The sequence below is a fragment of the Somniosus microcephalus genome, chromosome 3 (assembly GCF_052327205.1).
Source record: "Somniosus microcephalus isolate GS21.2 chromosome 3, FLI_Smic_1.0, whole genome shotgun sequence".
Taxonomy (NCBI): Eukaryota; Metazoa; Chordata; class Chondrichthyes; order Squaliformes; family Somniosidae; genus Somniosus; species Somniosus microcephalus.
In genome coordinates this window covers 28,097,484-28,113,755 of record NC_140989.1, presented here as the reverse complement: position 1 = coordinate 28,113,755, position 16,272 = coordinate 28,097,484, and the positions used below count along the sequence as shown (strand labels likewise).

Sequence of the window (16,272 nt, the reverse complement as noted above, 5' to 3'; positions counted from 1 at the left end):
TTCGATAATTCCAGCCCAGGCTGGGATCCTTCAGACAATGAGTCATAGAATATTTAGTCAAGCCATATTTTGACCAGTTGAAAACGAGACAGGGCAAGATTTCCGAAATAACAGAAAATGCTGGAAAAACTCAGCAGGCCAGGCAACATTCGTGGAGAGAAAATAGAGTCAACGTTTCGGGGCAAACCCTTTCTCAAGACTAAAGAAGCACAGGAAATGAAATAGATTAAAAGGCCAGGCTGGGAGAGAACAAAAGAGAAGTGAAGAGACATTAAGAGGTATTCAAAACGAGACGGTGATAGGACTAGTGGAGACAAAAGACGGCTCTAGATTAGGTGTGAAATGCGCTGGCAGAATGGGAGACAGCTGCCATGTGGGAGAGAAAAAAAAAGCGGGGGGAGGGGGAAAGGCCAAAACAAAGGTGTGGATAAAAAATATAAGAGAAAATGTAATAGGGGCCGAGGTTATGATCTGAAATTGTTGAACTCGATATTGAGTCCGGAAGGCTGTAAAGTGCCTAATCGGAAGACGAGGTGCTGTTCCTCGAGTTTTCCTTTGGTTCCTAAACATGGTAAAATCAGCAACTTGAAACCACAAAGTTGGTGCAGGAAGTAGAAATACGGCAGGGATGGAGGTGGGTGGTGAAGCGGGTTCTCCTTCTGAACACTACTGGGAACGGTAGAGGCAGCTTTACTACTCCATGTCTGGCCCAAATTCTTTAACCTTGGACTGCTTAATCCTGGAACAAAGGCAGGGGGTCATAAAGACTGGTACTATTCACTTAGATCAGCAAAAGAAAATACTAAAATATACAGCAAGGCAGCTCACCATTCAGACAATGTATAGAATTTATTTTGCAAAATACCACCATGATCACAGCAAGATACAAGTTGTGATTTCATTATTTCATCGTTTTGTATTACACAGTCCCGAGTATCAAATGGGCAACAGAATCCAGCCAGCAGCCTTGATCTTTTTAAAAGAGGTTCAGTGAATTGATTATTTGAAGTTTCATTATCCAACAACTTTTAATTGGCGGGGGCAGGGGGGAGTGGAATGTCGTCAATACACTGATTGAAGACGCAGAAATAGAAATACACCTTAAACTTGAAGTACCGTAACCTACAAGGTTATGGGCCAAGAGCTGGATAGTGGGATTAGGCTGGATAGCTCTTTGTCAGCCGGCACAGACACAATGAGCCAACTTCTATGATTGATTCTATACAAATAGTACAGCTACCGAGACCTTGGCGGAGTATTGCAGTGAAAAGGTCTACAGCAACCATCCCCAGAGGAGAGCGAGGTGGAGGGGGGTTGGGAGAATACCTCTGGTCACTTTGCATCCGTGACATTGTAAACATACGGGGAAGATTGCCTCTGGTTGCTATTTCCGATGAGATGGTAAAGATGTTCTTTTAGAATGGTGTAATGAGAAATGGGAACCAAAGGAATGTGTGTCATCGCCGCTAACATATAGCAGTCTTCTCCATGATCTTTATTTAAAGGCCCCCCTACCCCCAAACACTAGTTTCAATTTGACTAAGCAGTGTCGGTTTTGGGTCATTTTAAACAGGAATCTGCGTCGCCACTAGGATTTCGGTAAAGTGTGACGGTGTGTGTGGGAATTTCCTGCACTACACCCACTTGAACTTGGAAAAAAACATCCAGCAGTTCAAATGTAGATTCCATCCTTCCAAAGTTAGTCTGTACTTGAAGAGGTCTCGTCTGTCACCGGTGACGGTAGTGAGAGGAGCTATTTAAAGATATCACACAACACTGAAGCGTGTTGGCTTACATGCATCTTTTGCCTCTATAGTACATTAGCACCAATATGCAAACTAAACAAGTGATGGCACCGAATCTGTTACGACCCTTGTTTCCGTCAACGACCTTTAGCTCCATCTACAACCAGCTGTCAGACCCTAGGCAGCTTCAGAAATCACTTTTACTGTAGACTCAACATATACTTGTTTAGTTCACTTTCTTCATATGTTAAACTTTATTAATTAAATATATTATCTCCAAACCTGTATGCCAGCTGAATATTTCGTGCTATATATAAAAATTAAATGAAGGCTATTTGAAGTGACAAATTGTGAAATCAAGATTTCTCAAAAGCATTTTTTTTTAGATTCCGATACGTTTTTAAAGTAATGTGTGCGGCTAAAGGGGAAATTGTACCTATTTAAAATAAAAGAAATACAATTATGAATAGGGCCAGTTCTCTACCAACTCCTGCAGTGGTTGAGGAATCCAGCTGACGTTACACTGGTTCGCCAGCAAGGGAAGCATCATCTCTGTGCTGCAATCGGACGAGGAGACGTGACCGCCCGAGCAGTTAGCCTTCTGATGTTGCTGATCCCATTCTGATTTTTCTAGAAAATTCTCTCACAAAATATATTCATTTTCAAAGTGTGGAGTATGATTTTTTAAATAATTTATACAGTGATGTCGCTAGGATTTTCAGTCAAGTGCATTAAGAATAGCCAAGTAACAACAAAAGGACATTCAGCCCATCCCTCTCAATGTGGTGGGGGCATTTGTAGTACTTTGTACCATGGCTGCCTATCAGTGTAATTATAGATTCAGCCCTTCCAAACCTGGGTCGTATCTGGAGAGTGCATTGTGAAGCAGGTTAACACCCAGGTGGTCACAGCGCAGTCACTGGCGGTGGAAGAAATGTGAGGTAATAAATTAAGTGGGTCAGGCAGCATCAAAGTGTATTGGTTTTAAGTGCAACTTTTCCTACACCACACTGCGACCAGCGTGCTAAATAAACTGGCAACACCGATAACGGCACAATGGGACAGCAAAAAAAAGTCACGGTATCATTCTACCCAGAATCCAGTGCAACAGTGTTCTCCTAGGGGCACGATATCTTCTGCTTGCCATCTGTAATGAAATTGTAAATTTGTTCGTTATAAAACACATTTACGGCTTCACTACAAATTGCGAACAGAGGAAATCTTAAGCCCCGAGTGGTGACTGCGTACGCTGTCGTAACTGTCCTTCTCCAAAGCATGGCGGTGCACGACTGGCGAATCTACTGACAGCTGATCATTGCTGAAACAAGGTGCAATTGCTAATTACAGGGATCACAGTCACCACCACCACCAACTGCAGCCGATCTCTCAACCACCGTTCAAGAACTGCCAATAATTTCTGGGTCAATGATTTCAGCTGCAGTGTGCAGTCCGTCGTGGCTGGATATTGACAGCCACCTGTCTCCGAGAGCTGACTGCCCAAGTGTCGTCTCCGCTGACAGGCGGTTATAATTTGGTGATGTCCTCCTGCGGTTGAAATCCCCCACTTTCTATTTTCGCCTTGTATTTCAAATAGTCTCTTCTTTTGTCAAAATACTTTATCTGGTGAGTAAAGAGCAGAGTCAGTTATAACATATCCAATGGCAATAAAAAGGCCGTTCGTATGTTAAATAATAATAGTATTTTATTATTATATTTGATATTATAAGTGCCGACGTTACTCAGATCTTCTGCCGCAGGAACAGGCCTGCCCGTCGTTACTGCCGTGACCCATTGCCGCAACTCATAACCCAGCAATGAATAGCACACTCACGATTCAGTCAACGCGAATGATGTGGCGAGCCCACTTGTGTAACTATCACACTCCTGCCACAACAGATCCTCTTTACTGTCCGGGAAGATTCCTTTCATTACAGGGAGCACAGGGTGGCATTTCAATCTTAGCTGGTTGAGTTTTTTTTCCTTTATACTTTTATTACGAAATGTTACGCTTGGCAAATGATTTGCCTCATCTTTGGTCCAGCTGGCTTCAGCATCTCCACTATTACAACAGTGACTCCACTTCAAAAATACTTCACTGGCTGTAAAGCGCTTTGAGATGTCCGGTGGTCATGAAAGGCGCTATATAAATGCAAGTCTTTCTTTTTATTGCGAGTGGGTGGGTGGTGGTCTGTCGCTCCTGAAAAGCAGTAGAGATTCCCCCTTTCTAATTTTCTTGCTTTTCTCCCTCCCAACCCACCCTAGCCCCCGGACAGAGAGGATGAAACACAGTCTCTTCGATTGTGATGGCCCAGGCCATCAATTGATTGAACAGGCCCCAACTTTTGCCTCTTGTGTGTTAAAGCTCTGGCATCACAGCGCCACCTGCTGGCTGACAACTTTTAACAAGTGAACAAGTGGACGGAATCGTGGGACGCACGCAACATAAAGAACCAACACCTCATCACTGACCCAGCAGCAGAGGTCCCTGGCTTCGACCTCCCTCGAAGACAGTGGGCGGCGCTCAACCAAATCCGCACAGGACACGGACGATGCGGCCTCCTGCTCCACAAGTGGAAGATGAGGAACGACCTGAAGTGCGACTGTGGCCATGACCATGGAACACATCACATCAACCAGCCCACTGAGATCTGCTGCGGGAGGCACCTCATTTCTCCACTCGGCATCTCTGGAGGCCATCGAATGGATAGCCAAACTAGACATCCCGTCATACGAAACAACAACGTGAATTAAATTTTTCCCGACGTGCTAAAGCAAATGGGGTTGTACTCTCAATAACTACAGTACCGTGAGCCGTATGTACTAGAATAATTCTGTTAAAATACTGAATTCACCTCCAAATATTTGACCGAAAAAATGGTAAATCTGAAGCAAAAACAGAAAATGTTGCAGACATTTCTGACACAGTGTCTCCACCCAAAACATTAACCTGCATTTTCTCTTGCTGCTGTACACTTCCACCATTTTTTACACTATTTAATTATATCTAATAAAATGGGTCTATTAGGGCAGACCTGTCCAAGCTTTTGTCAGAATTGGTGTGCATCATGGAACCTCAGGCTAATGGATAAAGTTTAAATCTGTGCTCCTGTCCATTTGTATATATCTCAAGTTGCTAACAGATCTTGGTGTTGGTGAGATACCAGTGCTAAGTATAGCCCTTGAGGCCGAGTGGTGAAGTCAAAAATACTGCAATTGTTTCAGAACAAACTAGATGTAGAAATACTGGGGTGGAGATAGTGTAGGACTGTTCTGGACGGATGTATTAAGTTGGCCTTCCTTATCCTTAAGTATCTTGTAAGAACATAAGAAATAGGAGCAGGAGTCGGCCACACGGCCCCTCGAGCCTGCTCCGCCATTCAATAAGATCATGGCTGATCATCGGCCTCAGCTCCACTTTCCCGTAAGATAGGATTGTGATGTTGCTTAAAAGGGCAACACTACCTTGATTTGAATACTCACCCATTGCTGGGGGCAGCTGCCTTCAAATACTGTTCTGAACTTCTGACACTCCGAAGAATCCTTATCGTTCTCATCCAGGCACTGCCAGAACCGATCCCTGGCTCCCCAACAGGTTTTCCTCTCCTCCGCTGTTGGAGCAGTCATTCTGCCTGGGAAATTATCATTTATAGAGAGATTAATGTGGATATACAGTAAAGGCTGTCTCAGTGTCTCCGTGCGCCTTTATAGATGCGCGGTCAGAGACCAGGTACATCTCCACTCACACACATCAGCTACAGGACCAATCCAGGAGGACGAGCTAGCTCGGGACCATACGTGATACTATTAAAATACGTCCTGGACTCCAATGGCAGAAACCACATTTTTATAATGCAATGATTTTATTTTCCGCCTCATCTATTTTCTACTTCCCACCGCCTTTCCTGAAGCACCTTCCCGCTCCGTGATTCCCAAACTTGGCTGTTCTCCCTAACTGTGCTAAGTTAGGGAGAACTTCAGCAAAGGGAGGGAGGAAGGAACAAGGATGATTGGGCAAGTCCCATCCAAGCATGTGACAGGGAGTTGTGGAGCTGCTTTGCGGGACTCTGGGAGCAGGTCGGGTGACTTTTTTTGACTGTTGGGACTCACGGAAGAGGAGAAATAGGTTTTTTAATTCAGCAGAGGAAAGGAAAAAAATTGTCAAGAGAAAATGAAAAGTTCAATAGGCAAACTGCACACCAACAGGTTCAACTGGATGATACCCACATTTTACCTGCTAATCCACGATTCACAAACTGTTTACCGTAGCAACTTAAGACCCGAGAGTCAAACATTGCTTTAGTTTATATTATAAGCCTTGAATCCTGTTTCATTGTAAAGTATGGGCTGTGTGTCGTCACCTGTAAAGTCATTACCTGCAAAGTATAGAAACATAGAAGATAGGAGCAGGAGTCAGCCATTCGGCCCCTCGAGCCTGCTCCGCCATTCAATGAGATCATGGCTGATCATCCAAATTCAGTACCCTGTTCCTGCCTTCTCCCCATATCCCTTGATCCCTTTAGCCTTAAGAAATATATCCAACTCCTTCTTGAATATATTTAATGAATTGACTTCAACTGCCTTCTGTGGTAGAGAATTCCACAGGTTCACCACTCTCTGGGTGAAGAAATTCCTCATCTCTGTCCTAAATGGCTTACCCCTTATCCTCAGACTGTGACCCCTGGTTCTGGACTCCCCAGCCATCGGGAATATCCTTCCTGCATCTAGTCTGTCTAGTCCTGTTAGAATTTTATAAGTTTCAATGAGATCCCCTCTCATTCTTCTAAACTCCAGTGAGTATAAGCCCAATCGACTCAATCTCTCCTCATACGTCATTCCTGCCATCCCAGGTATCAGCCTGGTGAATCTTCGCTGCACTCCCTCCATGGCAAGAACATCCTTCCTCAGATAAGGCGACCAAAACTGCACACAATACTCAAGGTGTGGTCTCACCAAGGCCCTGTACAACTGCAGCAAGACATCCTTGCTCCTGTACTCAAACCCTCTCGCTACGAAGGCCAACATACCATTTGCCTTCTTAACCGCCTGCTGCACCTGCATGCTTACCTTCAGCGACTGGTGCACAAGGACACCCAGGTCTCGTTGCACTTCCCCTTCTCCCAATCTATTGCCGTTCAGATAATAATCTGCCTTCCTGTTTTTGCCACCAAAGTGGATAACCTCGCATTTATCCACATTATACTGCATCTGCCATGCTTCTGCCCAATCACCCAACCTGTCCAAATCATACTGGAGTTTCATGGGCTGTGTTTTTTTAAATTCATTCACGGGATGCGAGTGTCGCTGGCACACCATTTCAAAGGGCAGTGAAGAATCAACCACATTGCTGTGAGTCTGGAGTCACATATAGGACAGACTGGAAGGCAGATTTGTACGAGAACTAGATAGGTTTTTACAACAGTAGTTTCATGGCCACCATGAAATAATAAATAATAATTTATTCCAGATTTATTTAATTAAATTCCCCACCTGCTGTGGAGGGATTTGAACTCATGTCTCCGGATCATTAGTCCAGGCCTCTGGATTATTAGCCCAGTAACATAACCACTATGCTACCGTACGTATAGGTTATTACCTATAAAGTATGGGCTGTGTGTCATTACCTGAAAAGTACAGTCTTTCTCCAGTGTGAAAAAAGAGCGGGAGCAGTGAGCGGAGCGACTGAGCAACAAACCGAGAGAAAATAAAATCACAAAGGTGTGGCTGGCACAAGGGAGCTGAGTATTGGGTGAGTGTGGGGTGAGTATTGTGTTAAGTTTTTTTTGTTCTGTTTTGAATATATTTCTGCCAAGTAGTTCATAGCCTATCTAATAGAGGGAAGTGCTGATTGGTGGGTAGCTGTTGAGTGTTTCTTGTTAAGTTTAAGTTTATTTCTGCTAAATTACCTCCATAGTCTGGTAAATAGAGGCATGGCAGGGCAGCTCAGTCCAGTGTTTTGCACATCCTGTGCCATGTGGGAAATCCTGGACGCTTCCTGCGGCCTGGACGACCACGTGTGCAGGAAGTGTCGCCAACTGCAGCAACTCGAGCTCCGGTTATCGGAGCTTGAGCGGCAGCTGGAGTCACTACAGTGCATCCGCGAGGCTGAGAAATACTTGGAAAGCACGTTTCTAGAAGTGGTCACCCCGCAGCCTCAGAATGTGCAGGCAAAGAGGGAATGGGTGACCACCAGACAGAGGAGGAGGACCAGGCAGGTAGTGCAAGAATCCCCAGAGTGCATCTCGCTTGCTAAACGGTTCACAGTTCTGGAAACTGGTGGGGGTGAGTGACGGTTCCTCTGGGGAGAGCAGCCAGAGCCAAGGCCACAGCACCACGGGTGGCTCAGCTGCACAGGGCGGGGGCAGGAAGAAGAATGGAAGAGCAATAGTGATAGGGGATTCATTAGTTGGGGGAACAGATATGCGTTTCTGTGGACGCAGGCGTGACTCCAGGATGGAATGTTGCCTCCCTGGTGCCAGGGTCAAGGATGTCACTGAGTGGCTGCAGGACACTCTGAGGGGGGAGGGTGAATAGCCAGAGGTCGTTGTCCATATCGGTACCAACGACATAGGCAGAAAGAGGGATGAGGTCCTGCAGGCAGACTATAGGGAGCTAGGAAAGAGATTAAAAAGCAGGACCTCAAAAGGTAGTAATCTCCGGATTACTCCCCGTGCTAGTGAGTACAGGAATAGGAGGATAGAACAGATGAATGCGTGGCTGGAGAGATGGTGCAGGAGGGAGGGTTTTAGATTCCTGAGGCATTGGGACCATTTCTGGGGAAGGTGGGACCTGTACAAGCCGGACGGGTTACACCTCAACAGAGCCGGGACCAATATTCTCGCGGGGAGGTTTGCTAGTGCACTTGGGGAGGGTTTAAACTAGCTTGGCAGGGGGTTGGGCACCAGCATATAGGAGTAGAAAAGAGGATGGTGGTGTATAAAAGAGTGAGTGTGTTGGATAGTACTAGAGAAGAAAGTAGTACTAGGGGCGGAATTAGTACCACATTAGATAGGAGCAGAGTAAGAAAGACTACGAAAAATTCAAAGATGAGTTTAGAATGTATGTACGTAAACACACAAAGCGTGGTGAATAAGGTTGGTGAGCTACAAGCACAATTAGCCGTATAGCAATATGATGTGGCAATAACGGAAATGTGGCTTAAAAGCGGTGAGGACTGGGCACTTAATATTCAAGGGTACAAGGTGTTCAGAAAAGATAGGGAAGGAAAAAAGGGAGGTGGGGTGGCTGTGCTGATTAAGGAAGATATTGTAGTGTTGGAAAGGGAGGATGTTCTTGAGGGGACAGAATCCATTTGGTTAGAGTTGAGGAGCAAAAAGGGTATGATCACGCTATTGGGGGTATTCTATAGGCCTCCAAATAGTGAGCGGGAGGTAGAGGAGTAAATCTGCAGGGAAATCGCAGCGATATGCAAGAGCTATAGAGTGGTGATACTGGGGGACTTTAATTACCCAAATATCGATTGGGATAATGCCAGGGTAAAGGGAAAGGAGGGGGAGGAATTTCTGAAATGTGTTCAGGAAAATTTCCGTGACCCAACTAGGAAGGAGGCATTGCTGGATCTGGTGCTGGGGAATGAGGTGGGCCAGGTCGAACAAGTGTCTGTGGGAGAACACTTGGGTACGAGTGATTATCGTATCATAAGATTTAGATTAGCAATGGAGAGGAGCAAGGAACAGTCTAGAGTGGAGCTTCTAAACTGGAATAGGGCTAACTTCAATGGGATACGAAAGGATCTAGCCAGGGTAAAATGGAACCAAAGACTGACAGGAAAAACTGTAACGGAACAATGGGTGATCTTTAAGGAGGAGATGTTCCAAGTACAGGCTAGGTACATTCCAACAAGAGGGAAGGGTAAGGGAACCAAAGCAAGGGCTCCTTGGATGACGAGGGAGATAGAAAAGATGATGAAACAAAAAAAGAGGGTGTATGATGAATGTCAGGTAAATTCTTCAAGGGAGAACCAGACCAAATACAATGAGTTGAGTTGGGAAGTGAAGATGAAAATAAGATTGGCAAAGAGAGAATATGAGAGTAGAATGGCGGTTAACATAAAAGGGAACCCAAAAATCTTCTACCGGCATGTAAACAGTAAGCGGGTAGTAAGAGGCAGGGTGGGGCCTATTAAAGACAAAGAAGGTGATATATGCTTAGAGGCACAGGGCAAGGTTAGAATACTCAATGAGTACTTTGTACAGGAAACTTTCAATTAACCGGCCCCTAAATAACTGGAAATGTCGGTTAACCGGCAAAATTCAGGAGTCGGTTCAGGTAACTTTTATTACTTGCACAGCAACAAATGGAGGAAGGCAAGGGTTTGGCTGCAGCTGTTGCTAAGCTACAGAGACGCTTGCAACTTGTGGACGTTGTTCTGAAGCTGTTGCTAAGCAACAGGGTTTGTTGCTTTATACGGAGCTCTAAGGTCTGTGTCTTTTACTATAGCGTTCGGTTATCCGGAATTGTTGATGAACCGGCACCATCCGTGCCGGATACCAGAAAGTTTCCTCTACCAGTGTTTACTAAGGAGGTGGATGCTGCCAAAATATCGGTAGAAGTGGAAAAGGTAGAAGCAATGGAAGGGGTGAAAATTGAGAGACAGGATATACTAGAAAGACCGGGTATGCTTAGAGTGGATAAGTCGCCTGGTCCAGATGGCTTGCATCCCAGGTTGCTAAGGGAATTGGGGGAGGAGATAGTGGAAGGGCTTGCCATAATTTTCCAATCTTCCCTAGATGCGGGGGAAGTACCTGAGGATTGGAAAGTGGCAAATGTGACATCATTGTTCAAGGGTGTAAGGACAATCCTAGTAACTACAGGCCGGTCAGTTTAACATCAGTGGTGGGTAAAGTTTTAGAAACAATAATCAAGGAAAAAATTAACAGGCACTTGGAGAGGTTTAAGCTAATTAAGGAGAGCCAACACAGATTTGTAAAAGGAAGATCGTGTTTGACTAATCTAATTGAATTTTTTGATGAACAGGGAGGATCGATGAAGGGAATGCAATGGATGTTGTCTACATGGATTTTAGGAAGGCGTTTGACAAAGTACCACATAGAAGGCTGGTTATCAAAATTGAGGCTCATGGAATAGGTGGGTCAGTGGCAGCTTGGATAAGGAATTGGCTTAAGGACAGAAAACAGCGAGTTGTGGTAAATGGGTGTTTTTCAGACTGGAGGATGGTAGACAGTGGTGTTCCCCAAGGGTCAGTGCAGGGGCCACTGCTTTTTTTGATATATATAAATGACCTGGATATTGGAATACAAAGTAGAATTTCTAAATTTGCCGATGACACCAAACTTAAGGTGTGGCAAACAGTGAGGATGATACCAATCGACTGCAGCAGGACATAGAAGGGCTAGCAGAATGGGCAGATAGAATTTAATACAGAGAAGTGTGAGGGGATGTATTTTGGCAGAAGGAACAGGGAGAGGCGATATACACTTAATGGCACAGTTTTAAAGAGTGTGCAGGGACAGAGGGACCTGGGAGTTAATGTGCATAGGTCCCTGAAGGTGGCGGGACATATTGAGAGAGTGGTTAGCAAAGCATATGGGATCTTGGGCTTCATAAATAGAGGTATTGAGTACAAAAGTAGAGAAGTTATGCTGAACCTTTATAAAGCACTGGTTAGGCCACAACTGGAGTATTGCGTCCAGTTCTGGTCACCACACTTTAGGAAGGATGTGAAGGCACTTGAGAGGGTGCAGAGGAGATTTACCAGAATGGTTCCGGGGTTGGGGGATCTTAGCTACAAGAACAGGTTGGAGAAGCTGGATTTGTTTTATTAGGACAAAGGAGGTTGAGGGGTGATTTGATAGAGGTCTACAAGATTATGACGGGTTTGGATAGGCTAGACGGGGAAAGGCTGTTCCCACTAGTTGTTGGTACAAGGACTAGGGGACACAGATTTAAGGTTTTGGGCAAGAGATACAGGGGGGACGTGAGGAAAAACTTTTTTACGCAGCGAGTGGTGAGGACCTGGAACTCGCTGCTGACGGAAGTGGTGGAAACGGAGACACTCAATGTTTTCAAGGGGAGACTGGATAGGCACTTGAGGGAAATAAACTAACAGGGCTATGGGGATAGAGTGAGTGAATGGGACTGACTGGATTGCTCTAGAGAGAGCCGGCACTGACCTGATGGGCCGAATGGCCTCCTTCTGTGCCGTTATGACTCTATGACTTGTAAAGTACGGGCTGGGTGTCATTACCTGTAAAGTAAGGGCTGGGTGTCATTACCTGTAAAGTAAGGGCTGTGTGTCATTACCTGTAAAGTAAGGGCTGTGTGTCATTACCTGTAAAGTATGGGCTGTGTGTCATTACCTGTAAAGGGCTGTGTGTCACTACCTGTAAAGTATGGGTTGTGTGTCATTACCTGTAAAGTATGGGCTGTGTGTCATTACCTGTAAAGTATGGGCTGTGTGTCATTACCTGTAAAGTATGGGCTGGGTGTCATTACCTGTAAAGTATGGGCTGCAAAGCGAGACCAAGGGACGTCCCGGGGAAGAATGGACTGAAACTTTTTAAAGAGAAGTTTCAATTCCCCAGAGTAATTGTGTTGAGTTGTTTTATTCGCCGACCCTTTGATTCCCAGATATCGGGGGCAGTTTATGGGGGACACAGCAGCGGCCTTGTTTTGGGGACCCGGGCGTTGATTCAAATTTACGGTCAGAGAAGCTCCGCACACCATCACTATCTTGATGCGGGGGACATTTAATTATACAAAAGCCCGTAAACCAAGCACAACATTGAACAGAATGCTATATATTTATGTTTTACCTCCAGGCTCCTCCCGCTTCCGCAACCTTGAATCCCAGCTGCGCTAAAATGGCGGCGGAACCTCAGCAGTCGGAGTTAAAAAAATTTCCGGAACTCAGGGTGAGGAAAACGCATGTTGGTGGGAAGGCATTTACGTAACGCATGAAACAGTTCCGGTCACAGTGGAGCAAGCATCACGTGAGGCGGCGCCATCTTTCTTCAAGGCATTCTGATAACAAAGCCTTGTTCTTTTCTGTTGTTAATTCTGATAACAAAGTCCATCAGTCCAGTTGAACATGAACTGGGCACATCAAAATTCAATGGCCAGGATATTCCGCTCAGAGGCTTCCCGCGGGCAGAAGCCCCCGACCTGCAAAAAAAAGAACCGCGCCAACCTTAATGCTCTGGGGTAACAACAGAAAACGCTGGAAAAACTCAGCAGGCCCAGGCAACATCCATGGAGAGAGAAACAGTCAACGTTTCGGGTCAAAACCCTTCGTCAGGACTTAATGCTCTGGGCCCACGTAAAGTTCCGTTGTAATCCTGAGGACTCCTGGGCAGCGGCTGACGTCACGCCGCCCAGGAGCGCAGCTTGTGTGGAGCCTAGGGTGTCGAGCGTAGGGGAGACCCACCCTCAAAAGTAGTATTTGCATAGGCCAGGCCCCCGATTTTTTTTCAACTGTTCCGAAGCATTGGAAACCGGAAGTAGCCGTATAACAGCATGGTAAACATAGAAACATTGAAGATAGGAGCAGGAATAGGCCATTCGGCCCCTCGAGCCCGCTCCGCCATTTAATGAGATCATGGCTGATCATCCCAACTCAGTACCCTGTCCCTGCCTTCTCTCCATATCCCTTGATCCTGTTAGCCTCAAGAAATATATCTTAACTCCTTCTTGAATATATTTAATGAATTGGCCTCAACTGCCTTCTGTGGTAGAGAATTCCACAGGTTCACCACTCTCTGGGTGAAGAAATTCCTCCTCATCTCTGTCCTAAATGGCTTACCCCTTATTCTTAGACTGTGACCCCTGGTTCTGGACTCCCCGACCATCAGGAACATCCTTCCTGCATCTAGTCTGTCTAGTCTTGTTAGAATTTTATAAGTTTCAATGAGATCCCCACTCATTCTTCTAAACGCTAGCGAATATAAATAAGTAGCTTATTTATAGTTTTTTGAATCTTTTGCAAACTTTTAGAAACTTTTAAAGACTTTTACATGGATTGGAAGAATCTTAAATAGTTTGAAAGAGATTTGAAGCAATTTAAAGAGTTTTAAAAGCCCTGAAAACATTTTTTCATTCATTTTAATGAATCAGCAAAGTGAAATGGAAGGACTGAGCACAATTCACCTCATTAAGAGAGCTCAGAATTTCAGTGACGATGACATCAGCACACTCCTCAATGAGGTTGAGGCGAAGCGCCCGCGGATCCTTGGGAATGAGAAGTCCAGGGCGCTGCGTAAAGGACAGATGATAGCTTGGTCAGAAGTTGCCCAGGCTGTCGGCGCAAACTCCACCATTCCACGGACAGCGGAACAATGCCGCAAGAAATTTAATGATTTATTGCGATCTGTCAAGGTCTGTACAGTTATTAGAAAAGTCAACTAATATTTCTTTAAATTTAACTGAACTAGTTTTAAAAAGCTGTTCAATGCATGTGTGTTGTCAAGTGACTTCATTATCCAGGCACCTGAGCTTTCCATAAAATTGTATGGCTTTGGGGCCAGTTCAGGGTCATCCATTGTGCTCTTATCTTGATTCCACAGGTTTGAGTTGTAAATTAGTGAATGAAAAAAAACCCTGTCTGCAAAGCAGGTTGTGGTCCGAAATGCAGGTGGGTGGACTCTGCAGAAAAAGCTGCAGTTTCATGACGTTTCATATTTTCTGTTTTCATTTTAGAGTAAAATTGTTCACAACGCCAGAGATCGTGCACTGACAGGCGGTGGTGTTGTCACGCTAAGGGATTTATCTGAGCATGAGGAAAGGGTCGAGCAGCTGTTTGGATTTAGTAGCGGTTGTACCATGGCTGCTGCACAATCAGACATTGGGATAAGGAAAGGTGAGTTGGTCTGGCCAGCTATATGTTTAAAAATGTTAGGTGTGTGTTGGATATCAGCTTCTGTGATGTGGCAGATCATGCTTTACCTTTGCAAATGTTGACTGTTTCCTTTCCACAGGTGGACAGCATACTTCTCACACATGGGATGAACAGTGCGTTGAGTCTGCGGCCGCAGAGGGCGTTGGGAAAGGGGTTCCAGATGTAGTGGGAGCAGTAAGTGAGGTGGTGGAAGAGGAGGAGGAATTTGCGCTTTGTCAGCTAGTGGAAGAGGAGGGTATGGACCCTGGGTGGCTGCACAGTACCTCTCCATCTCCTGGCCCCTCTGGCTCTGAGCGAGGCACAGATGACTGTCGTTCCACAGCCAGACGCCAGCCTGATACTGCAGAGCAGGTGGGAGAAGCAGAAAGACGTTCAACAGTACAGAATGACATAGAAGCTCAGGTGCAACAGATTGAAGGGTTGAGGTAACCGATGTGTACTCTTAATGAGAAGAAAGTTGACTCTCTTGCCTCCACCGGGCAGGGAATTGATGTTCTTGGTAAAGATGTTACCATGTCACTTAATCAGATAGTATTGCAGTTTCAAAAACCAGATGTTAATATGGCGCTTAATCAGATACTATTGCAGTTGCAAAAACCAGATCATGTTACTATGGCGCTTAATCAGATAAATGAGTCTCTCGTTCAACTCTTGCAGTTGCTTGAACCACTTTCTGCTGCCATTACTTTGCCTCCCACAGAACCGCCCTTACCTGCTCCCAGCGCAGAAACAGTGCAGGCCCACGAGACAGCAGCTCCGCCGGTCCTGATGCAAGCAAACATTGCCTTTCAGCAGCAGCAACCCTGTCACGAGGCAATTGCTGAAGGGCAAGAGATGGCACACAGGGGCCTTTCAATTGGCAGCAGAGGGCTCCGGTCACGGGGAGGGGGAAAGCACAGGAGACAGTAGGGGGTCACCTTTTGCACAATACACCTCCTTTGACCCTCAGGCACAGATGCGAGGGGGCAAATCGTTCAATTCTTTAATGTTTCGTTTTATTTAAATGTTAAATGTTGTCGTTGCTTTTTTTATTGAAGTATATATTTGTGACTGAAAGTGTATGTAACCTTTTTGTTTAAAAAGTACAGCCTCTAGTCACTGAAAAAAAATTCAATTTTTTTATTTGCAAAAATATTTAAAATTACAACTGTTTGAAAATTAGAAAATAGCTAGTTTCCATCTTGAATGTCTTTATTGCACTAAGAAACCAAAAAAGTCACTTTAAACTGTTTACAAATTGTATTCAAAACAATTATGTTTGCGAATGTTTGAAAAGTAGAAAATAGCTAGTTAACATTTAAAAGTTATAAACTATGTACATCAAAACTGAACCTCAAAAGCCTTTGCTGCAATAAAAGTTCACTGTTTCACTTTAAATTGTGTCTGTTCCTTTCTTTGCCTTGCTGGGGGAAGGGGAGGTACAAGGCGACACTATCATCACCTCGTGAAGGTGTTGGCTACTAGCAGTTCCCGAGCAGCCTTGGCTCCTCCCCGTCAGGCCTGGCCACAGGCACATTGGCATCGTCCATGTCCTCCATTTCAGCAGGGAGCTCCTCTGCAGGGTTAAGGGTCAGTCCTTCCTGCAGGGCAAAGTTGTGCAAACAGGCCACCACAATCCTTGCCACTTTCAGAGGAGTACACTGCAAGGTCCCCCCT

General features: G+C 45.2%; 2 protein-coding genes across 2 annotated transcripts; one reads left to right on the top strand and one right to left on the bottom strand.

Annotated features, from left to right (window-relative positions):
* Positions 1-830: 830 nt before the first annotated feature.
* On the bottom strand, positions 831-12,648 carry coa6 (cytochrome c oxidase assembly factor 6). The gene is made up of 3 exons (XM_085979751.1): positions 12,539-12,648; positions 5,226-5,374; positions 831-3,365 (listed from the first exon to the last, which is right to left on the bottom strand). The coding sequence occupies exons 2-3, from the start codon at positions 5,367-5,369 to the stop codon at positions 3,270-3,272; spliced, it is 240 nt and encodes a 79-aa protein (XP_085835877.1). The 5' UTR covers positions 5,370-5,374; positions 12,539-12,648; the 3' UTR covers positions 831-3,269.
* A 537-nt stretch (positions 12,649-13,185) lies between these two features.
* Positions 13,186-15,993, top strand: LOC147120929 (uncharacterized). Its single transcript, XM_085979744.1, has 3 exons — positions 13,186-14,096; positions 14,418-14,577; positions 14,696-15,993. The coding sequence occupies exons 1-3, from the start codon at positions 13,827-13,829 to the stop codon at positions 15,043-15,045; spliced, it is 780 nt and encodes a 259-aa protein (XP_085835870.1). The 5' UTR covers positions 13,186-13,826; the 3' UTR covers positions 15,046-15,993.
* Positions 15,994-16,272: the final 279 nt, after the last annotated feature.